The 24,784-nt window shown below is 46.7% G+C and overlaps 1 protein-coding gene across 2 annotated transcripts in view; it reads left to right on the forward strand.

Moving 5' to 3' along the window:
• Positions 1 to 24,784, forward strand: part of VPS13D (vacuolar protein sorting 13 homolog D) — a 2,230,750-nt gene that overhangs the window by 202,924 nt on the left and 2,003,042 nt on the right. For both annotated transcript variants that reach the window (XM_069240741.1, XM_069240742.1), the window contains exon 14: positions 20,773 to 20,903. In XM_069240741.1, the coding sequence (XP_069096842.1) occupies positions 20,773 to 20,903 (131 nt within the window). The remainder of the gene's footprint in view (positions 1 to 20,772; positions 20,904 to 24,784) is intronic.

Here is a 24,784-nt window from a genome sequence, read left to right on the forward strand (position 1 = left end):
ACGGGTACAGGTTTAGTAGAAAAGTAATCCTTGACCTCTTAGAAGAGCTACACCCTATGGGAGGAAGACACACATGACACAGCCAGTTTTCCCCTATGCATATACATTTCTTGTGTTCACAGCTCCTTGTAGTGCCAGTATTCTACCAAGGCCCTGTAGTGCCTTATAAAGTTTAGCTGAGACATTTCTACATGTTATGTTGTCCAGAGTCCATGCAAATGCACCTTTTCTAAGTATCACAGGTGAATTATGTGACACCAAGGTTAATTGTACAGGATTGCATAGACAGGATTGCATAATGTCCACATATCCTAGTGTCTATGGGTGGGGTCACATTTCTTGACACCCACCCCCCCACACACACACAGTGAGCATATCTACAGCATCTGAAAGATCTAGTACATGCTGAAAGTATTGTGTGATGCAGAGTTGCTCATTACTGACATCGCCAAATGGAAACAAAGATGGTTTTCTCCAATACCCTTTGAGGAGAGCTAGGAGATAGGTGATTGTTACGTAAGTCACTACAGTTGCACCCAAAGTATACTAGGCAGTGCATACTGAGCACTTTTGTAAGTTCTTTTATCCATGTTGTAGGTGACAGTTCCTATCCTTACATCTATGGATAATGACACGTAACTGCAATCCACAGGCGCAGATCTGTGATGGAATGTACATTTGGCATACTGAAAGGTAGAAACAGAAATTTAGGAGATGTAGTAACTGTTAAACTTACTTTGGTCTATCTATTTCTTGCTCTTTGCACTCTTAATCTCTCACTTGGACTCACTGTGGCAGTGCCATCAACTTCTCGTTCTTGACTCGTACTATGCCTTGTGGTGTCTCCCACCATCCTGATATTTTGCTAATGCTGACGCCCTTCTCGCTCTCGGTTGGTGACAGTGCATCGTTAATGACACTTGTGTGCCATGGAGTCCTGCTTTATAGCACCACACTGTGCAGTGACTGCATCACCAATTTCAGTCAAACTCCATTTGGGTTTCAAAGCCATTAATGATATGGTTGTTCTGCTGAACCACTCCGTGAACACCCGCATGTGATGTGTCTGTGCTGCTATTGCTGCATTCACAGCGTTACCCTCTCGATCATCCTGAATTTAGCAGCTGAAACTGTGGTAGCATTTCCATCAGATGCTAATAGGGCCTCTTGCTGGCCTATGACATAGCTGACTATTAACTACAATTGTTGGCTTGATCTCACAACTGGTTCTCTGGACAGAAGGGGTGCAGCTGACAAGACCTCTGTAGGTTCCCGAATATAATGTAATACAGGTTTTGAAACGTATGTAGGTGCTCTGGAATTCCAACTTGTCTCTATAGTTGCTCTGTCATCCACTTGGCTGATGCTCATCACTTTTCTCTTAGATTTCAGACTTGTTGTTTGTAATACGGTAAGTGTCATGTTAGTGAGGAGTGAAAGACATGTTGCATGTACATATTCTACATGCCTTTATTTCGCATTGACCTCCTCTAATGGCTGTTAGATGATATATATTCAGACTGGATGAATAGCTCTTTATGGGTTATTTGGGGAACATGAAAGACAAGTGAGTGCATAAGAGGACTTAATCAAGATGGTTTAACCTTTGCTTCAAGATGTGGTATGCTTTAGCACATAATGACCCTCTAGAAGGTATTCAATCTCCCTCCACCAGGGCACATTTTCTACTTCTGCCCTGGCAAGAGTAGTGCCAGTAGCAGACATCTGCAGTGTGTCTACCTGGGCTTCCCTTCACACTTTTGTGAAGCATTACCGTTTGGACTAGTGTTTGGATTCTGAAGTGAGGCTGGTAGTGTCACTGTGTGGGCTCAGTCCTTTAAGATTTTATGGTATACTCAGCCATGCAATCACCTCCTGGCTGGGTACTGCTTGGAGAATCTATTCAAAAGATGATTACTCTAGAGGTAGAAGTATCCATCAGAAGAAAAAGTTGCTTACCATTGGTAACAATCTTCATGGCTCCAATGATGTCACAGGGATGCCTCGCACGGCGCCAAAGTGAAACTAGTGCCCCTACTGGTGTGGAATGCTATTGAACAGTTTCTGGGTCCAGACTGGAGCCTGGAATATTAAATTCAAAGGGTGAGGAATCTCAGATAAAGTATGCACCAGAAAGCATTTCTGAAGATAAGTATCTTTCCCTTCTGTTACAGACTTCTAACCCCAGATTTCTCACCTTGCAAATTTTTTCAGGTGTCAGACTGGGTCCGAAAACTTATGTAGCAGTTCCCTTGGGCATAGGCAACTGGCATTCTGTGGCTTAACGTTGGAACCATTCTGCCCCAGATGTGGGCATTGGGGTCCCTATATGTGCTCCACCTCCATACACTGATGTCAGTTTCTTTCTTTCTGCACCTTTCAGCGTAGAGACAGAATTTCCTAAATCCTCTAATTCTGATGGAAAACTTTTCCTATAATTTCTTTAAGTGTGAAGACATGTCTCCCAACGAGTCTTCAGGGTATAAGCCATATCGCGAGTGTCACAGTCAAAAGCTGGTGACTGACACCCATGATGTCTGTCTCTGGGGTCTCGGATCCAAACATTGCGTCCTGTGAGTGTTGCACAAAGATGAATTGTAAGGCCATCTGTGAGTGTAGAGCAAAACTCACCATCACCAAACTCTATAAGAAGTCAAAAAAGGGGTCCCAGTTGAAGCCGAGCCCACCGACACGCTCCATAAGCCACTCCTGTGACCGATCAAAGTCACGGGTTTCTGTTAAGTCAAAAATAAAAGAAGCACAAGAGGTCCAAACATGGATCTTCGCCGTCCTGTCTTTCCCACCGTTTAGAGTTGCACAATGCTCGGTCACCTCTAGAGCATCTCTGGGCTGCAGAGTCATTTCCTTACTTCAGAACCAAATCCTATGCTGAGTCTGATGTGCTCAACCTCCTCTAAGCATTGGCGATGCCACAACAGCTCTCAGAGCTGAAAAAGGCCTTAGACACAATTGTTGGATTTTAGTATCCCTCTTGGGTGCCTTGAGGCCCCAAGGATCAGGCGCAATGTCCAATTCCTCTACCGACACCACCAGCCCGCACTCCGATCCCAGAATCCGAGCCAGTAGTTTTTAACCTAGAGACAGCTTCACCATAATGATGAGGAGGCTACAGGTGACTACATTTATGGTGATCCTGATGATGAATGCAATCTTTTTATGACCAACAGGATGCCACTCGTCTAGGCGCCCTCCCAGACGTTTGTCTCACCTCCCCAAACCCAGCCATGGTTACTAAGGAGTCTGCCTCCTTCACAGCAGTCATTAGGAGGGGGCAGAGGTTATAGGCCTCACTCTCCGCACAACAGTTCAAACTAACGCCCTCACTGAGGTCCTCAACCCAGACAATACAAACCACAAACCTTTGTTGCCCTTCAGTGTGGCCCCAACAGATGTGCTGCTGGGCTCCTGGGTAAAGCCAGTATCTTTCCCCTCTGTAAGCAGGCAAGAAGCAGGGTGACAAAGACCAATTCCTGGGATCTCGGCTTCCTGCTTAAGCACCCCACCCAGGAGAGCATAGTGTACAAGCATCTCCTGTTCCCCAGAACCCCAGGGCTTTTTCCAACCTGACAGGAGATATAAGCAAATGGAACCATTGGCAAACTATATCAACTCTACTTGGCTTACCCTCCATACTGTGTACATTTCTTTTCTCCTATGAGGTATTTGCATGCACTATGGAGCAGAGTGGCAGGCATCTTGCCTGCTGTCCCATATGACATCAGGCCAACGCTGCAGCAGCTGATCAAATTGGCATAACACGGCATAACACTTCATCTATTCAGGCTTGGGACACAACTGACTGTCTGGGTAAGGCCGTTGGAACCAGAGTGGTGCTGTGGCCCCATCTGGATTAGCCTCACTGGCTTTTTGTAGGACATCCAACAGTCCTTCATGGGCATGACCCTCCTCTCAGCTGTTCAAAGTGAAGGATAACCTGGCTTTAGAAAGGTTTAATAGGTGGTGGGCACCACCTATTCAGCAGACCCCTTTAAAGCCTTGTCCCTTTTGAGGCTTTGTCAGAGGCTATAGTCCGTGGCAGTGCAACTGAAAGAGGACAGGCCTTCCGCCCTTTCGGGACCGTGTGAGAAAGTAGCCTCTTTCTAGCCTTGTTACCCCCACATTTGGCCTGTTTGTGAGTATATGTCAGGGTGTTTTCACTGTCTCACTGGGATCCTGCTAGCCAGAGCCCAGTGCTCATAGTGAAAACCCTATGTTTTCAGTATGTTTGTTATGTGTCACTGGGACCCTGCTAGCCAGGACCCCAGTGCTCATAAATTTGTGGCCTATATGTATGTGTTCCCTGTGTGATGCCTAACTGTCTCACTGAGGCTCTGCTAACCAGAACCTCAGTGGTTATGCTCTCTCTTCTTTACAAATTGTCACTAACAGGCTAGTGACCAATTTTACCAATTCACATTGGCATATTGGAACACCCTTATAATTCCCTAGTATATGGTACTGAAGTACCCAGGGCATTGGGGTTCCAGGAGATCCCTATGGGCTGCAGCATTTCTTTTGCCACCCATAGGGAGCTCTGACAATTCTTACACAGGCCTGCCACTGCAGCCTGAGTGAAATAATGCCCACATTATTTCACAGCCATTTTACACTGCACATAAGTAACTTACAAGTCACCTATATGTCTAACCTTCACCTGGTGAAGGTTGGGTGCAAAGTTACTCAGTGTGTGGGCACCCTGGCACTAGCCAAGGTGCCCCCACATCGTTCAGGGCAAATTCCCCAGACTTTGTGAGTGCGGGGACACCATTACACGCGTGCATTATACATAGGTCTCTGCCCTCCTGGGTTCCAGCCAGGCCTGGCCCAGGAAGGCAGAACAAAGGACTTCCTCAGAGAGAGGGTGTTACACCCTCTCCCTTTGGAAAAAGGTGTCAGGGCTGGGGAGGAGTAGCCTCCCTCAGCCTCTGGAAATGCTTTGATGGGCACAGATGGTGCCCATCTCTGCATAAGCCAGTCTACACCGGTTCAGGGATCCCCCAGACCTGCTCTGGCGCGAAACTGGACAAAGGAAAGGGGAGTGACCACTCCCCTGACCTGCACCTCCCAGGGGATGTGCCCAGAGCTCCTCCAGCGTGCCCCAGACCTCTGCCATCTTGGATTCAGAGGTGTGCTGGCACACTGGACTGCTCTGAGTGGCCAGGGCCAGCAGGTGACGTTAGAGACTCTTTCTGATAGGCTCTTACCTGTGTTACTAGCCTATCCTCCTTCCTAGGTAGCCAAACCTCCTTTTCTGGCTATTTAGGGTCTCTGCTTTGGGGAATTCTTCAGATACCAAATGCAAGAGCTCACCAGAGTTCCTCTGCATCTCTCTCTTCACCTTCTGCCAAAGGATCGACCGCTGACTGCTCAGGATGCCTGCAAAACCGCAACAAAGTAGCAAAGACGACTACTGCAACCTTGTATCGCTTATCCTGCTGCTTTCTCGCCTGTTTCCTGGTGGTGCATGCTCTGGGGGTAGCCTGCCTCCTCTCTGCACCAGGAGCTCTGAAGAAATCTCCCGTGGGACGACGGAATCTTCCCCCTGCAACCGCAGGCAACAAAAGACTGCATCACCGGTCCTCTGGGTCCCCTCTCAGCACGACGAGTGTGGTCCCTGGAACTCAGCAACTCTGTCCAAGTGACTCCCACAGTCCAGTGTCTCTTCAGTCCAAGTTTGGTGGAGGTAAGTCCTTGCCTCCCCACGCTTGACTGCATTGCTGGGTACCGCGTGATTTGCAGCTGCTCCAGCTCCTGTGCACTCTTCCAGAATTTCCTTTGTGCACAGCCAAGCCTGGGTCCCCGACACTCTAACCTGCAGTGCACAACCTTCTGAGTTGTCCTCCGGCATCGTGGGACTCCCTTTTCTGACTTCGGGTGGACTCCGGTTCACTCCTCTTCCAAGTGCCTGTTCCAGTACTTCTGCGGGTGCTGCCTGCTTCTGTGAGGGCTCCCTGACTTGCTGGGCGTCCCCTCTGTCTCCTCATCCAAGTGGTGACATCCTGGTCCCTCCTGGGCCACAGCAGCATCCAAAAACCCTAACCGCGACCCTTGCAGCTAGCAAGGCTTGTTTGCGGTCTTTCTGCGTGGGAACACCTCTGCAAGCTTCTTCACGACGTGGGACATCCATCCTCCAAAGGGGAAGTTTCTAGCCCTCTTCGTTCTTGCAGAATCCACAGCTTCTACCATCCGGTGGCAGCTTCTTTGCAACCTCAGCTGGCATTTCCTGGGCATCTGCCCACTCCAGACATTGTCGCTACTCTTGGACTTTGTCCCTTTGTTCCACAGGTACTCAGGTCCGGAAATCCACTGTTGTTGCTTTGCTGGTGTTGGTCTTCCTTGCAGAAACCCCCTATCACGACTTCTGTGCTCTCTGGGGGTTATAGGTGCACTTTACACCTACTTTTCAGGGTCTTGGGGTGGGTTATTTTTCTAACCCTCACTGTTTTCTTACAGTCCCAGCGACCCTGTACAAGCTCACATAGGTTTGGGGTCCATTCGTGGTTCGCATTCCACTTTTGGAGTATACGGTTTGTGTTGCCCCTATACCTATGTGCTCCTATTGCAATCTACTGTAACTTTACATTGCTTGCATTACTTCCTTTTGCTATTACTGCATATTTTTGGTATTGTGTACATATATCTTGTGTATATTTGGCATCCTCATACTGAGGGTACTCACTGAGATACTTTTGGCATATTGTGATAAAAATAAAGTACCTTTATTTTTAGTATATCTGTGTATTGTGTTTTCTTATGATATTGTGCATATGACACCAGTGGTGTAGTAGGAGCTTTGAATGTCTCCTAGTTCAGCCTAAGCTGCTCTGCTATAGCTACCTTCTATCAGCCTAAGCTGCTAGAAACACCTCTTCTACACTAATAAGGGATAACTGGACCTGGTACAGAGTGTAAGTACCCCTTGGTACCCACTACAAGCCAGGCCAGCCTCCTACAGGCAGACGCTGGGAGTCAAGCTTACAGGGTCCATGCTCTCAGGGGCAATGTTCTACTCAGACCTCAGTCTCTCTCCACAGCTGCCACAAACCACTTTAATTCACCCTCTGCAGGTCACAATTGCCCACTTGGAAGGGCGTATCACCTCTTACCTCCCTGGCTGGAAGAGTATCGCATCTGACCAATTTGTGGAACACATTTACACTCTTCCCTTCCTATCATACCCCGCTCACTCCACAACACCTACAGAAAGACCTCTTCTCTGTGGAGAAGTTAAAGCTCTCTTGGTCAAAGGAGCAATAGAAAGAGTCCTAGTATGGGAGATCAAGACTGGTTGTTACTTCCATTATTTTCTAATGCCGACTAAGGATGGAAACCTTTTTCTCATTTTTGATCTTCACCTTCTGAACTCCTGGCTCAAGTTATGTTGACCTCAGAGAATGGGTGGTGGTATTGGATTTCCAGACGCCTATTTCCACAAACACTAGCTGTAGTTTCAGCACTTCCAGTTCTCCCCTGCTCTCAGTTGCCCTGACCATTGCATCTTGAATGCTCACAAAAGTGGGTGGTAGCCCCAGCCCATCTGTGTAGGTTGGGAATACCGGTCTTTATATACAACAACAACTGGCTCCTGAAAGCGGGTGCACCTTAAACAGTTGTAAGCCACCTCCAGATGATGGCTGACCTATAGCTATCACTGGGCGGAACCATTCTAGATATGGTGCTCTTGCGAACCTCCCTCCCCCCTTCCCCCCCCCACCTCAAAGAGTACAGGTCATTCAGGCTATAATCCTGATGTTTCAACCCTTGACCTAGATTTCATTCAGAGCCCCTCTGAGACTTTGTGTGTCTTAGCTTCCTGCATCCTATTTTTGTACCATGGCAAGTGGCACATGTGGGCTTTGCAGTGGGATCTTGAGTCTAAATGGGCTCAACACGTAGGGGACCTCTCCTAGTCCATTCAGGTGTCAAAGGAGCACCTGTCAAAGATCTGCAGTATTGGCTGCTTGTTTGCAGTTGGACCACAGTGGTAGAACCCTTTCCCTACCACATCCAGAGCTAACAGTTGTGACAGGCACATCGCTGCAGGAGTGGGGAGATCTGGGAGGGATGGAGATTAGATGACACTGGTTTCCAGCGGAGACTCCACTCCACATCAGTTTGCTGGAGTTGCAAACAGTTCACCTGGGACTGAATGTGTTCCTCCGGCCCATCAAGGGGAAGCATGTGCAGGTGCTCTAAGTCGGCTTGACTACCATGTTTTACTGCAGCGGAGTCGAGTCATAGGTTATGTGCCCAGATTATACCTCTGGAAATTGTTGAACACTCAGGGACTCTCCATGGTCACCCAACACCTGGCAGGATATTTGAATACAAGGGTGGATGAACTCAGTTGACCTTCTTAGCGGGTCAAGATTGGCACTTAAACTCAGAGGTGGTGCAGAGCAAATTCCAACAGTGGGGAGAACCTTGGCTTAATATCTTCATCACCGGGCAGAACACCCAGTGTCAAAGTTTTTGTGCATTGACGTTCCCAATGCAGCTCTCCCTCTGAGATGCCTTTAACCTGCTCGGGGGTTTGGGACTCCTGTACGCCTTTCTAACCTTACTTCTCTTTCTCAGAGTGCTGAAAAACATCACATCATTGTGGGGCTCTGGATTGAGTGAGGAGAGTTTGGTACTCCGAACTTCTGGCCATGAGCACATATCCTCTGATTTGGCTACCCCTTCGGAGGACCTTCTTTGCAACAGCATTTTTGTGTCCTGTCCTGATGTCTGCACAACCTACAACTCCATGTATGGAGATTGAGTGGCAACTGTAATTGGCCTTCTATCTTCCTCCCGAAGTTGCTGGTGTAATCTTGGCGGGCAGGTGTCCATTCACCAAAACTGTTTAAGCAGATGCTGGAAGAAGTTTGTTGTCTGGTGTTCTTCATGTAACGTTCATCCCCTGAATGCACTGTTATCTGACATTCTTTTGTTTTCCCTTTGTGTGGCCCAGGAACGTTTTGCTGTGGCTACAGTTAAAGGTTCTCTTATCTTGCAGCCCTTCAGCTTTTTGACGATTACCAGATCAGCAATCAACCTTCCAATCACCATTTGTGATACATTTTCTGAAAGGGCTGATGCACATGTTTCCGCTAACTCCTTCCGTCTTGGCATAGCGCAACCCTAACTTGGTCCTTTTCTATCTGATGTGTACTTCTTTCAAGCCTATTCACAGCTGTACTCTTCACTTGTTCACAATTAAAACAGTATTGCTCATTGCTATAACAATGGACAGGCGAGTGAGCAAGTTTCAGGTACTATCTGCGTTACAGCCGTACATCTCCAGAAGGAAGCAGCTTTCCTGCCCACAGTGGTTATGCCCTTACACATATGGCAATCTTTCACCTTGCTGGCTTTCTACAGACCACCTCATCCTTCCAAGGATGAAGAATAGCCCCACCGCTTCGACCCTAAAAGGGCCCTCAGTTTCTACATAGATCATAAAAGAGACTACCAACAGGATGACCAACTTTCCATCGATTTTTCTCTGGAGCGTAGGAAGGCAAAGCAGTGCAAAAGAGAACCATCTCAAGATGAATTGTGCTATGTATCAGTATCAGGTACATGCTGGCCATGAAGAAGACTCCACAAGGCCTGCACGCTTGTTCTACCAGGGTGAAGGCTGCTACTACTGTACTGGTGCGTGGTGTGCCAGTTCTGCATGTTTGCCAGGCTGCTACGTTGATGTTCCTCCACTAGTTCCTGAACCAGTACTGCTGGACAGCCAGGTATAGCTGGATAGACACTTCATGAGATCTGACCTTCAGGATTTTCTGGTCTGTGCCATTCCACAGACCACCACAAGCTGTGGTACTGCTTTGATATCTACTCAGAAGGTGAGGAATCTGCAATTAGAAGTCTCTAACAGAGGAACATGTTGCTTTGGTAATGTATTTTCCGGTAGAGACTATCCAGCAGCCGATTCTTCACCGTCCCACCCACTTCTTCGTTCTCTGGAATGGACTAATTTAGACTACTAATATCCCAATCTTGAAGTCTACATACTACCATATTCTGATTCCAGTAGCTTTGCTTTTGACAGCACGGACAGAGCTCAGAAAGTAACTAGCATAATGAAATGATGTGACGCACACATAGGAGTCTGACGTCACATCTAGAGTGGGATGAATCTGAGGTGCAGCTACACGACGCCTCCTACCGAAGTGCGAGTTAATTGCCACGGAAGCTTCCAGACCCAGTCTGTAAAACTTTCATGTTACACATGTCCTCACAGTGAAAAAGGCCCTAAAAGCTGTTGTCACTGTAGCGAGGCTGGCTGTTTCATAGGAAATCAAGAAAATGCAATATTAAATGCTAATACTGTTTCTCAGGAATGGGACTAGTTAGAAAAATTAATTAAGCTACTATTTTAAATAGTTATTAAAAATCCAATTCAATGGTGACATTAGATTTTTACTTTATATTAAGGAAATGGAACTTTTACAAAGTTACCTTTTTCCTGCCTGAATTCTCACAAAGCTGATCTGCATTTTGCTGTCTCACTTTTGTCAGACAGTGATTAGCATTTGAATAGGTGTGAAATGCCTCCGAAGAGCAATCCGTAGGTTGACTTGAATGGACAGGGATGACCCATCTGAAACCTACAGAATATGCAGTGCATGGGTGTGAGCATTATTTTGATATTATATTGTCAAATCCTGCTCGCATGTCAAATTCTGCTTGACAGTTGTGCTGAGGTTTTTCACATGACACTTGAGGTGTACTTAAAAGAGAACTTCCCATCAGAGGCAAATGTTAGTTGACACCTGGGCATGGCCCTTCTTTTGTCCACCCTGGCAGGCAGGCTGCAGTCACAGTTGGCTTCCTTTTGACATTGAAGTGCTAACATCTGTTTGACAGGTCTGCTGGGTTTATGTACAGCACTTGGGCGTTCTTTGAAAAAGTGAAGCAGTTCTTTGTCCACTGTCTGGATACTGAGAACCTTATTGTTGGTCTAGCAGACATCTGTCTCTGAGTTTGTTGAGGGTACAGGACCTGCTTCATGCTGGAGTTTGATTCAACTCTTTATATTGTCATTTTTAACAATAAAAGCTAACAGCAAGGATGAGATTTCTGTGCATATACAGGGAGTGCAGAATTATTAGGCAAATGAGTATTTTGACCACATCATCCTCTTTATGCATGTTGTCTTACTCCAAGCTGTATAGGCTCGAAAGCCTACTACCAATTAAGCATATTAGGTGATGTGCATCTCTGTAATGAGAAGGGGTGTGGTCTAATGACATCAACACCCTATATCAGGTGTGCATAATTATTAGGCAACTTCCTTTCCTTTGGCAAAATGGGTCAAAAGAAGGACTTGACAGGCTCAGAAAAGTCAAAAATAGTGAGATATCTTGCAGAGGGATGCAGCACTCTTAAAATTGCAAAGCTTCTGAAGCGTGATCATCGAACAATCAAGCGTTTCATTCAAAATAGTCAACAGGGTCGCAAGAAGCGTGTGGAAAAACCAAGGCGCAAAATAACTGCCCATGAACTGAGAAAAGTCAAGTGTGCAGCTGCCACGATGCCACTTGCCACCAGTTTGGCCATATTTCAGAGCTGCAACATGACTGGAGTGCCCAAAAGCACAAGGTGTGCAATACTCAGAGACATGGCCAAGGTAAGAAAGGCTGAAAGACGACCACCACTGAACAAGACACACAAGCTGAAACGTCAAGACTGGGCCAAGAAATATCTCAAGACTGATTTTTCTAAGGTTTTATGGACTGATGAAATGAGAGTGAGTCTTGATGGGCCAGATGGATGGGCCCGTGGCTGGATTGGTAAAGGGCAGAGAGCTCCAGTCCGACTCAGACGCCAGCAAGGTGGAGGTGGAGTACTGGTTTGGGCTGGTATCATCAAAGATGAGCTTGTGGGGCCTTTTCGGGTTGAGGATGGAGTCAAGCTCAACTCCCAGTCCTACTGCCAGTTCCTGGAAGACACCTTCTTCAAGCAGTGGTACAGGAAGAAGTCTGCATCCTTCAAGAAAAACATGATTTTCATGCAGGACAATGCTCCATCACACGCGTCCAAGTACTCCACAGCGTGGCTGGCAAGAAAGGGTATAAAAGAAGGAAATCTAATGACATGGCCTCCTTGTTCACCTGATCTGAACCCCATTGAGAACCTGTGGTCCATCATCAAATGTGAGATTTACAAGGAGGGAAAACAGTACACCTCTCTGAACAGTGTCTGGGAGGCTGTGGTTGCTGCTGCACGCAATGTTGATGGTGAACAGATCAAAACACTGACAGAATCCATGGATGGCAGGCTTTTGAGTGTCCTTGCAAAGAAAGGTGGCTATATTGGTCACTGATTTGTTTTTGTTTTGTTTTTGAATGTCAGAAATGTATATTTGTGAATGTTGAGATGTTATATTGGTTTCACTGGTAATAATAAATAATTGAAATGGGTATATATTTGTTTTTTGTTAAGTTGCCTAATAATTATGCACAGTAATAGTCACCTGCACACACAGATATCCCCCTAACATAGCTAAAACTAAAAACAAACTAAAAACTACTTCCAAAAATATTCAGCTTTGATATTAATGAGTTTTTTGGGTTCATTGAGAACATGGTTGTTGTTCAATAATAAAATTAATCCTCAAAAATACAACTTGCCTAATAATTCTGCACTCCCTGTACTAAACACTGTCACATCCTGCCAATGGTTCTTGAAACAAAGCACCAAAGTGTATGAAACCTTCCACGGTCCTACCCCACAACATCTGATTTTCCTAAATATCCACAAGTGATTTTCCTCAGCAGTTGCACATATGGTGCACCCAAGTCCACCAGATCACTGAGTCTCAATACCTGCAGGGCTTTGGGGCAGCCATTTCTTTAAATTCAGTAGACAGTATACTCAAACATGGTTTCCTCATTTTTACGAACTTTTCCTTTTCCCCCACCACCAAAACAGCTATTTTCTCCATTCTAGTAAGCTCCCAAATCTTACATAGCAACGCGATATAGCTAGGTGCCTCAGGACGACCCTGTTAGTTTATCAAGTCCTGCCTAGCTGCACACAGCAACATTTTGAACAAATGTCCCCTTAGGAACGTTGACGGGTAAGTTAATCTATCCGAGACCCCCAGAATCTAATCAATGTTGTCGTTCATGAGATCTATTTCATTCGGCACCTCCATCAGTATCTACTCAACCTTGGGCAGTTAAATAGGAAATGGAGAAGGGAACTTGTGTTTCCAAAGCCACTCCAGCAATTTAGGCTCTGACCTCTATCCCACTGGTGGATTAATTATGGGATGTAATAACAGTATACTGCTATCTTGATAATGAGAGTTTTTCTATTGGCAGTGCTGTAAGCACTAGTCCCTGCTCTTGTAAAAGATTGTTCCATTTCCTACCAGTCAGTTAAACTGGATTTTACTTTTAGATATGGTAGGGTAGTACAATTACGATAGTGTCCCCTTTGCCATTTTGGTGTCCGTTTTATTGTTAGATTTTACTTAATTTTTCTAAATCATTTTGGGTTTTTTACTGTTCTTACGATTTAATTGTTATTTTAGTATTACATAAATACTTTATACGTTGCCTTTAATGTAAGCCTGTTTGCTTTATGCCATAGCTACCAAGAGCGGTTGAGCTCAGGTTTATTTAGTGACTTTAGTTGTTCACCCTGGCAGTGATTGTGGTTATTGCTTAAGGTGGTTGCCTGCTACTACATTTCCTACAGACATATTGCAAAACGATAAGGAACAGTTTCCTACTACTAGACCATATCTTTTTGTTCACTAGTAATTACTTCAGAGCTATACCTGCTGTTGTGTTACTGCCGTCATTACTCAGGTAACACAGAAGTCTAGACCTCAAGTATTCAAGAGTACAGATCTTCTTTCATTGGCCTAGTTCTAGGTAAGAGGCTTTCACAAAAGTATAATAACCAAGTAGAATTTTCTTTTTAGCAACTTTTCTTTAACTGTTTTAAAATTTAATGAATCTGGGATCAAACCTAGTATCTCTGGAGGACAACTATGCAAGGCAGAGTGTGAATATTCTTTTTATTATAAACCCTTAATGATGGAATGACAGAGTCCTACAAACGGTGAATAGAGACAACACAGTCCGTTTAGAGAGGACATAACATTGGTTCTGATGGATACAACTACCTGTGGATTCCTCACCTCATGAATACTCCCATGGCGCCAGCATTCGACGGAAATCTTCTTACTAGTCTCTGCACGTCGACGAGGACGTCACTGTCTCGCACGCGACGCCGTCTGACGTCATACAGGCAATAAGAGGTCCTCGACGACGTGCGGACGTCAGTTCCCTTTTTTCCGTGCATTCGAAACGGTTATCTTCGAGGGAGCAACTGTTACTCTTGCGGTTACAGTGTATATCTTGCTGCGTACTCTTTCTCTGTGGAAATAATGTCGCAGAGAAAGTCTGGATTTAAGCCTTGTCGTGAGTGTGGAGGCAAGATGTCGGTGACGGATCCTCATTCCGATTGCCTTTGGTGTTTGAGCTCCGACCACGACGTCTCGACTTGTGATTCATGTCAGCACATGAATCCGAAGGCCCTTAAAGAACGTGAGGCGAAGCTGTTTATGGCCAAGTCAAAGGAGAAGCATCACCAGAAGTCTTCTCCAAGACATCGGCGTCATCGAGACTCCCGGCGCCGTAGAGAATCTCGGCGTCATTCAAGGGAGGCTCGTTCCAGGTCTCCGGATCGGCGCCGAAAGACATGGGAGGTCAGCCCCACTGTGACGCCGCATCCTTCGACGCCGTTGCCCTCTCCGGCGTCACCAACTTCGCCTGGACAGGCGTCGGTGATTGAGGTATTGGAGCCTCAAGTGTTTTCTCCGGCGCAGACGCCGAGGCCGGCGTCGGGGTCGCCTCCGAGACAGGCACCCCAGTATCCGGCTTTTCCCACCCCTGGAGCCGATAGTTCCGCATTCTTGAATGCGATGTATGCCATCTTCCAACAGATGGCTCCAGGGGGTGCTCCGGCTGGGCCTTTGGCCTTTTCTTTGGGTGATCCTGCGCCTCTTCGGCCGGCACCCTTTATGCCCTTTCTCCCGTTTGGGAACGTGGGCTCGGCGCCAGTGTCGGCGCCGGTGGCCGCTCCGGTGGCTTCGGAGGGATTGGCCCCAGGGATTTCCATCCCGTCGACGTCGAGATTTCGGCCTGTGACTCCGGTGGGTCCATCTGTTTCAGCTGCTCTTCAGTCGGCGCCGAAGTTACCCGTGGCGCCGGATGCGGCGTCGGTGGCTTCGGAAGATCGGCGCCGATCTCCGACTTCGGCGGAGGCATTGTCGACTCCGCGGATTGAGCAACGACTGCATTCAAGGAGGCGTGCTCTCCGGGTACTAGAAGAGCAGGAGTACCAACGAGCCCTAGAGGAAGGAGAGCTAGAGGACTCGGGTGATGGGCTGCGTGGACTGGAGTCGGCCAGTGGGCTGGACACTTCCCCTGAGTGGGACCTTTCGTCCCCGGGGGAATATACTGAGGAAGCTGCTTCCTTTCATACAGTGGTACGGAAGGCAGCTAGTTTTTTGGACCTGCCTTTGCCGGTGGTGGAGGCGAAACAAAACCTTTTGACGGAGGTGTTGCATCCGGCCTCAGCCGCGGCGGAGCCTCTGTTACCTTTTAATGACGCTCTGCTGGATCCGGTTTTAGAGGTGTGGAAGAGGCCGGCATCTTCCCCAGCAGTTCACAGAGCCGTGGCCAGGAGGTATCGGACGGCTCCAACTGATCCTGGTTTCCTATCTAGGCACCCTACGCCGGAGAGCTTGGTAGTGCAGGCCTCCTGTTCGTCCAAGTCAGCGCCTGGTTCTTTCCCGACGGTGCCTGTGGACAGAGACTCAAAAAAGCTAGAGGCGCAGTCGAAGAAGATTTTTTCGTCCTGCAGTCTGGCGTTAAAAGCCACTAATGCGACCTGTATCCTGGGGAGGTATATTCATGCTCTGATGGATGACATCTCCTCTTCGTTTACAGAGCTTCCCCAGGGTCTTTTGGATCTTGTCTCTGATGCCCAGGCTGCTGCGACCCAAATTATCCAGACGGGACTGGATACCACCGACTCGGTAGCCAGAGCAATGGGCACAACTGTGGTGGAAAGGAGACAGGCCTGGCTACGTAACTCGGGCTTTTCGGCAGATGTACAGTCCACATTGTTGGATCTCCCGTTTGATGGGGACAAACTGTTTGGGGCTAAGGCTGATTCGGCCTTGGAACGTTTTAAGGAGAGCAGGGCCACGGCTAAGTCGTTGGGACTCCAAGCTCCTTCTTCCACGGCCTCTTCCAGATTCTTCAGGAGGTTTCGTGGATTTGGGCGTGGCTATTCCTCCTCTTCCTTCGGGGAATATATCAGCAACCTGCCTCTTCCCATCCCTATAGATCTTTTAGGGGGAGGGGTAGGGTCCGCACCAGGGGAGCCTCTCAGCAGCACTCTGCCTCTTCCTCATCCTCTGGCGGGGTGCAGCAGGGGAAGCAGCCTTAGGCTTCCACCATTTCCCACTCACTCCTCTCCTGTAGGGGGAAGATTACAGCATTTTCTCACCAAATGGGAGACTGTTACGTCGGACACTTGGGTTCTCAGTGTTGTGGGAAAAGGCTACACCCTTCCCTTTCGGGAGTTTCCGCCCCTCATCCCGCCCCGCCCTTCGTATTGTTCACAAGAACACCTCCTGTTGCTAGAACAGGAGGTAGAAGTCCTCCTTTTAAAGGGCGCGGTGGAGTTGGTCCCGGAGCAGGAAAGGGGTCAAGGAGTTTACTCAAGGTATTTCCTGATTCCCAAGAAGGATGGTCGTTTGAGACCAATTCTGGACCTGAGGATCTTGAATTGGTTCCTCAAGCAGGAAAAGTTCAAGATGCTGACCCTAGCACAGGTGCTTTTGGCGTTGAACATGGAAGACTGGATGGTGTCTGTCGACTTGCAGGATGCTTACTTTCATATCCCGATACTCAAGTCACACAGGAAGTATCTCCGGTTTGTGGTGGGATCGCAACACTACCAGTTTGCGGTCCTTCCGTTTGGTCTTACTTCAGCACCTCGAGTCTTCACGAAGGTGATGTCGGTGGTTGCGGCAGAGCTCAGAAGGAAGGGGATAGCAGTATTCCCTTACTTGGACGATTGGTTGATCAAAGCCAAGTCCCCGGAGCTTGTGTTGCGTCATCTGCAGTCAACAACCCAGTTGTTGTTCGACCTAGGCTTTTCGGTGAACGAGCCCAAATCTCACCTAGAGCCCTCTCAGCGCCTCCTGTTCATAGGGGCAGTACTGGATACAACATTGGGTCGGGCCTTTCCTCCGCCTCAGCGGATTCAAGATATTCAGGATTTGGTTCCAATGTTTCGAAATGGAGCGGTAGTTCCAGTCCTCAAGGTCCTTCGTCTGCTCGGTCTTTTTGCCTCCTGCATTCTGTTGGTCACGCATGCTCGCTGGCACATGAGGGCTCTTCAGTGGTGCCTCCGAAGGCAGTGGTCTCAACACAGAGGGGATCTAGAGGGTACTGTCAAGATCTCCAGAGATGCTGCTGTGGATTTGAAGTGGTGGATTGCAAGCAACAATCTTTCACAAGGAAAGCCGTTCCAGCAGTCGCCACCAGTGGCCACAGTCATAACGGATGCTTCCACTCTAGGGTGGGGAGCTCATCTGGGGGATCTGGAAATCAAAGGTCTTTGGTCTCCAGAGGAACAGATTTTTCACATCAATCTGTTAGAGTTACGGGCTGTACGTCTGGCTCTCAAGGCCTTCCTCCCTTCCCTTCGTGGTCAGTCGGTACAGGTCCTAACGGACAATACTACCACGATGTGGTACATAAACAAGCAGGGAGGAGTGGGGTCGTACCTTCTCTGCAGAGAAGCTCTTCGACTATGGTCCTGGGCAAAGGACCATCGGATTTGCTTGATAGCAAACCATCTGGCCGGAGTCTTGAACGTGCGTGCGGACAGTCTCAGTCGCCACTTCTCGGCAGACCACGAGTGGCGTCTCCATCCAGATCAAGTCCGTTTAATCTTCCAGAAGTGGGGGTTTCCTCGGGTAGATCTGTTCGCCACTCGAGAGAACGCGCATTGTCCGTTGTTCTGCAGCCTTCAGTATCCGATGCAGGAAGCGTTGGGGGACGCGTTTCAAATGACCTGGTGCGGCCAGTTGCTTTACGCGTTTCCTCCCATACCCTTGATTCCTCGAGTATTGAGGAAGATTCGCCAAGACCGGGCTCTAGTAATCTTAATAGCTCCGGATTGGCCAAGGAGGGTGTGGTACTCCGACCTTCTCCAACTCTCAACGTGCCCGCCGCTCCGTCTCCCTTTCAGGGCAGACCTCCTCTCACAGTCGCAGGGGCAGGTTCTACACCCCAACCTCCAGAGTCTGCACCTACATGCCTGGAGATTGAACGGGGCAACCTGAGTTCCTTCTCTCTCCCGCCTGAGGTAGTGGATGTTATATTAGCGGCCAGGCGACACTCCACTAAATCTATCTACGCTAATAGGTGGTCTAAATTTGTTGCGTGGTGTGGAGAGAGGCAGATTGATCCTTTACATGCTCATCTATCGGACGTTTTGTCTTTTGCTCTATCTCTGGCGCAGAAAGGTTGTGCAGTGGCTACCATTAAAGGTTATTTATCGGCCTTGTCAGCCTTCATATGTCTTCCAGACCAACCATCTTTATTTAAATCCCCTATTGTTATCAGATTCTTGAAAGGTCTTCTAAATCAATATCCTCCAAAGCCATTCGTTATGCCGCAATGGGATTTGTCCTTAGTCCTGACTTTCCTTATGGGGTCCCCTTTTGAACCTATGCATTCTTGCCCCTTGAGGTATTTGGTTTTAAAAACAGTCTTCCTGATAGCTATAACATCAGCAAGGAGAGTGAGTGAGTTGCAGGCCTTATCAGTAAAACCCCCTTATACAACTTTTTTATGGGGATAAGGTGGTGTTGAGGACCAAGGCTGCTTTCCTCCCGAAGGTTGTTTCACCCTTCCATTTGGCTCAGGCAATTACTTTGTCCACGTTCTATCCTCCGCATCATCCTTCCAAAGAGGAAGAAAGACTGCACCGTCTGGACCCAAAGAGAGCGTTGAGCTTCTTTATCGATAGAACAAAGGATTTCAGGCTGGAGGATCAGCTGTTTATTGGATACGTGGGCAAGAGGAGAGGAAAGGCAGTCCACAAGAGAACACTATCCAGGTGGGTTGTTCTTTGCATTAAAATATGTTACTCTTTGGCAAAGAAGGATCCTCCTGAGGGCATTAGAGCTCATTCCACCAGAGCTAAGTCGGCCACTTCGGCCTTAGCCAGAGGTGTTCCTGTGGTCGACATCTGCAAGGCCGCAACTTGGTCGTCCCTTCACACTTTTGCAAAACATTACTGTTTGGATTCTGAGGTTAGAAGGGACGGCCATTTTGCACGGTCAGTGCTGCAGGATTTCTTGGTTTGACCATTTAGGCACCCACCGCCGGGCGTGGTACTGCTTTGGGACTCTATTCATGAGGTGAGGAATCCACAGGTAGTTGTATCCATCAGAAGAACGAGTTACTTACCTTCGGTAACGACTTTTCTGGTGGATACATTAGCTACCTGTGGATTCCTCACGGTCCCACCCGCCTCCCCGTTGCCTTTATGGTCTTGCCAAGTAATCCTTGAGTGCGCTCCTCTTGGTCTTTGAGGGTGCAATAGATGTATATATATAATATATTTATATATATATGGGTATATGTGTATATATCTTTATGTATATACTTGGTGTGTGTATATATTTTAAAAGAGAGAGTTTTATATATATATATATATATATATATATATGTACATAAAAAGATTTACAGTTATTCATACAATGTGGTGTATTTTTACAATATAATGGATGTTGCTTTGTTCTTTCATTGCATTGCCTGGTTGTTCTCATGCACGTAAAAAATGATTGGTACTGACGTCCGCACGTCGTCGAGGACCTCTTATTGCCTGTATGACGTCAGACGGCGTCGCGTGCGAGACAGTGACGTCCTCGTCGACGTGCAGAGACTAGTAAGAAGATTTCCGTCGAATGCTGGCGCCATGGGAGTATTCATGAGGTGAGGAATCCACAGGTAGCTAATGTATCCACCAGAAAAGTCGTTACCGAAGGTAAGTAACTCGTTCTTCTGATCATAGCTGGCAATCTTTTCAACTCTTGAGTATTATTAAATAATACAGCTAAGTATTTGTTTCTTATTGGCTTCTGGGACATCCTATCCTTTCTACAATACCCAACCCCTCCAAGATCTGAAGGTCAGTGTCACTAAACATTTTTCTCTATTTTTCCTTTATAATAATTATCATATGACTATTGTTTTGCCAGGGTCCGTTTTGGAACTTTGTCACCTCTTTTTGCTCTTCCGGACTGCTGCTCCTGCACTTCTTGATTCTGTGATGTCACTAATGACTGCTGAGCAAACGGTGTGACTGGATCCAAATCACAATTAGCGTATCCTTAAGTTGTGATTGGGAATCTAAAAGATTCATTATTTGTCATGCTCCGTATGAACATACAGTTTAGAAACTATCAGTTTGTGTGTTGAGAAGATTTGCACACTCCAAATCACTAAATTGTACATGCACATATCAGGGTCCTAGTCCCTTGAATCGAGAAAAGAGGAAATTAATTCATTTAATGGTAAGTTAATTAACTCTATTGTTTTTAATAAATAGCACATTGTAAATAAATATTTGCAAAGTTTCAGGATTCCCTTTGACACAAATGAAGTATTCAATAAGGTGGCAATAACTTATTTTTATTTTTAGGAGTCAAAATTGGAGTTGAATCTCTTCCCCGGAGAGAATCTTGCTTATACATGATTAAACTAGGTGGACTGTTTCTTCGAGATCTAGCAACTGTGGGAACAATATTTCCTGTTCTCGTCTTCCCTAATCCTGTAAGTAACAATGACAATTGTACCACAATTATTGCAGTAAAAGCAAGGTCTGACATTAATTGGATAGCTCTTTGTTGGATGTTGATTGTTTATACTGGATCTCTTTATGCAGCTTTGTCAGCTTCTGAAATGTTCGCAGATACCAGGTTCTGTTTGGAAATAAATCATTCTGCATCACTATAGTGTCATTGATTGTCATAAAAATTAGAATAATGATATCCCTTCATGTGGGGACTGCAGAACACTGATATTCTATTTATCTAGATGACATGTTGAAGAGTTAAACATATTGAAATGCAGCCAATAACTTCGAAATAGCAAGTTCAGGAATGAACTTTCCAACACTTCATTATAGTACCTATGAAAAAAGCCTGCTGCCTTACATGGCTAAATAAAGAGAAAAAGTGCAGCCTGTAAGACTTGCTTTGGAAGAGTTAACTAAAAATGTTGCCCCTTTAAGAAATCCAGGAGCTTCCATAAAAGAATATGCATTTGACTAGCAGTTGCAACAGAGCATCAGTTCTTTATTGCTCTAGCTTATGTGAGTGACATTTTTGAACACTTTGGGTGCTAACTCCTGTTTTTCTCGAACTTCCTGTGGGAGACTGCAGTTTAAAAAAAAATTTTTTTTTTACTTTACTCACTGTCTTTTAGTGTTAGAAAGGATTTAAAGGTATGTAGTTATCAGTGTTTTCTGCCAAAGTACAACACTACTCAAGATGTCCGCCAGATACATTACAGGATTACATCAGTCATAACATTGTTATTATGCCAAGGATAGTTAGCATTCAACTGTCACTGTCCATGCACAATGTTATCATGATCAGGCTCTACATCAATGACTGATTCAGTATGCCAATTGTGGTGTTCTTCTTCTCTCGATATTCACCTAGCCAGAGAATCTATATACATTTTCTGTTGCCCATGCTCTGAACTAGGACTAGGGCACTTTTTCCAACTCATTGCCCAGCTATCCTCTCTCCCGGTGTCTCAGACAACAGGAATTGGTAGAGAGGGTCGCAAATGTCTTTAGGATGGGGTGCTACAGAGAGCATCTGTGCATTTGTTTCTAATTGTTCATTACAGTATATCGTCTCACATCCACAACTTGCATAGTGGCACCCTGCCCTTTCCACAGTGTCAGGTGAGTTGATGTACATTTTAAGATATGCTTCAATTTTAGTGAATTGCCCTTTGTATGAAGAAAGAAAACCGCCACAGACTCTCACAAGATCTGTGTGGCCTATTTCCTAGCTTGACGTTCCATCAAGGAGTATGAATTTTGGCAGAAACTGTTCAGAAGAGCTTCAAAGAACAGAAGCATGGGAATACTGAAGACCTTTGGACCAAGAACAAAAATAGTGACAAGACCACCAGAGAAACCTAAGCTTCGACCTTTTGTGTGCCTTCTTTTTTAGGGAGTCACGTGGGGGAGATCAAGAAGAGGGGAAAAAGAATCATCAGCACCAACATTCCCATTCAACATCAAAAAAGTATCCACGTTGACAAAGGGGACATGGCCAGTGTTCACTGCAGAGGATAGGGTTATTGCAGTGGCATGTCATTGTCACTTGACAACAGGAATGTCTACGATGTTAACATTGTTAAGGCTATCACATTTGCCATGAGTTATCTCAAAATCACCAGAACTGCTTTCATCATTCCTTTGGATGCCAAGACAACACTTGCCCTTGAAACTCCGTTCATCATGTAACTATTAGATGTCACAACACTACTTATCATCATGTCACTATTCAATGTCAAGCAGCTCTTCATTGATACTTTTCACTTTGAGTGATTTTCCATGTTTTTTTGGACCTATAAACAGGTTAAGACTCCTTCTCCTGTTCAGTCTCTCATTTCGGTGATGCCTCTGCATTTCTACATCCGATCTGAAGATCAGTTGCAGGAACATCTACAGCCCCTAAATCTTCCACCTCTGCTGCGGCCCTCACAACTAACAAGATTCATGTCCATGTCTCCTATTTGTAAAAGAACAGTAGCATATTGGTACTCTCCTATAGCTGAGACTCCACAGGAGCATGTTACCATGTGGAGATGTAGAGATTGTTCAGTCTTCGCCTAAGCGTAGGCATAGAATTTCAGGACAAACATCACCATTAGTGTCCTCCCTTTCTGATGTATATACTTTTTCCTCTTACACTTGCACTTCTCTGACATCATCTCCATCTAGGAATTTGTCTGTTGATGACATCAACACATTTAACGAGATTGTCATTCAAGAACAAAAAAATGTAAACACACCTCTGGAAAATGACACAACTCAATGTTTACATAATTATGGAGACAATACAGCTAGGGGGTTTCACCCAGACCTTTGTTGTCTCTTATTCCTGACTTTTATTAGAGCTTTTGACTCCAGCTACGGAGAGGAGTCCCATGTCGCTGGAGCAGCTGAGGAGAGACTGTCATTGCAAGAATGAAGTGCTGGGGGCTGGGATACTTGGATCCTGAAGATCCCTTGGAGCAGGAGTCAATAAGCTTTGGTTGCTGCAAGAGTCACAGTGCACATGGGTGCTGGCCTGCAAGGTGAAGCAAGGGCTCCCCGTCTCTCAAGTTGGACAGCACGTAGAGATGACCAAGAGGACGACTCAAAACCACCACTTGTGTTGGAGATTCTTCCTGAAGCTGGATGGCAGAAGTTCCTAGCAGCCAGTCGTTGTTGCCTTAGGTGCCTGTGAATGCAGGGGAGTGACTCCTTCATTCCAAGGGAGATTCCTTCCTTCTTTCTTCTTTGGTGCAGCTGAAACCTTGCCATCCCCAGAGGAAGCCCAGCTGTAGGAATGTTGCAAATTGCTGACAGGAACCACAGAAACAATGTTGCAGGGCGAGGTCGCCTCAGTGTTGCAGTCGTGTTCAGTTTCTGTTAAGTCCAGCAGCGGTTCTGGTTGCCAGGAGCAGCAGTGATCGTTGCAGAAGAGTCATGGTGGAGTCTTGCACGCCAAATCTGGTACCCACCCACCAGGGAGTCCCTAAATAGCCCAAAAAGGGGCTTGGTCACTTTGCAATGTCACCACCTATCAGAGGGGGGTCATTGACGTCATCTGCCTAACCTGACCACTTAGATGCTTCCAAGGGCCTCAGTCCTTCTTGGTTTCAAGGTGGCAGAATCAAGTGGCCACCTGGAAGAGCTGGTGATGGACAGGGGAGTGGTCACTCCCCTTTCCTTTGTGTAGTTTGGCGCCAGAGCAAGGGCCGGGTGTCCGTGGTCTGGTGCAAATCAGATTATGCAAGGAGGGCACCAAATGTGCCCTTCAAAGCATACCGGTGGCTTAGGGAGGCTACCCCTCCCCAGCCTTGTAACTTCTTTTTTCAAGGGAGAGGCAGTTTCACCCCTCTCCCACAGGAAATCCTTTGTTCTGCCTTCCCCTGCTTGAGCTGGTCAAGCAGCAGGAGGTTAGAATCCTGTCTGAGGAGCTGCAGCAGCGTGGGCTGCTTGCAGAACGTAGAAGACTGATAAGAGCAATACTGGGGGGTGGGGGGGTCCTCCAAGGAGCCCCCAGAGTGCATGGAATCATGCCACCAAGACTGGCATCAGTATTGGGGTATGATTCAACATGTTTGATACCAAACATGCCTAGGTTCGGAGTTAGCATTATGTAGCTGGACTGTAGGTAATGACCTATGGCCAGTACATAGCTAAAATGGCTTTCCCGCACTTACGAAGTCTAGAGAATTGGAACTGAAGTTTGTAGGTGCACCTCTGCTCTTGCAGGGTTGCCCACGCACACAGGCACTTGCACCCTGCCATTAGGACTGGAAAGACCTACCATAGGGGTGACTTACTGTGACCTGGTGTACTGACAAGCAGTGAAAGGGTGCATGCACCTTTTCACTGTGGCTACCAATGGTAGGCCTGC

Source organism: Pleurodeles waltl, chromosome 6 (genome assembly GCF_031143425.1).
Source record: "Pleurodeles waltl isolate 20211129_DDA chromosome 6, aPleWal1.hap1.20221129, whole genome shotgun sequence".
In the NCBI taxonomy this organism is placed as follows: domain Eukaryota; kingdom Metazoa; phylum Chordata; class Amphibia; order Caudata; family Salamandridae; genus Pleurodeles; species Pleurodeles waltl.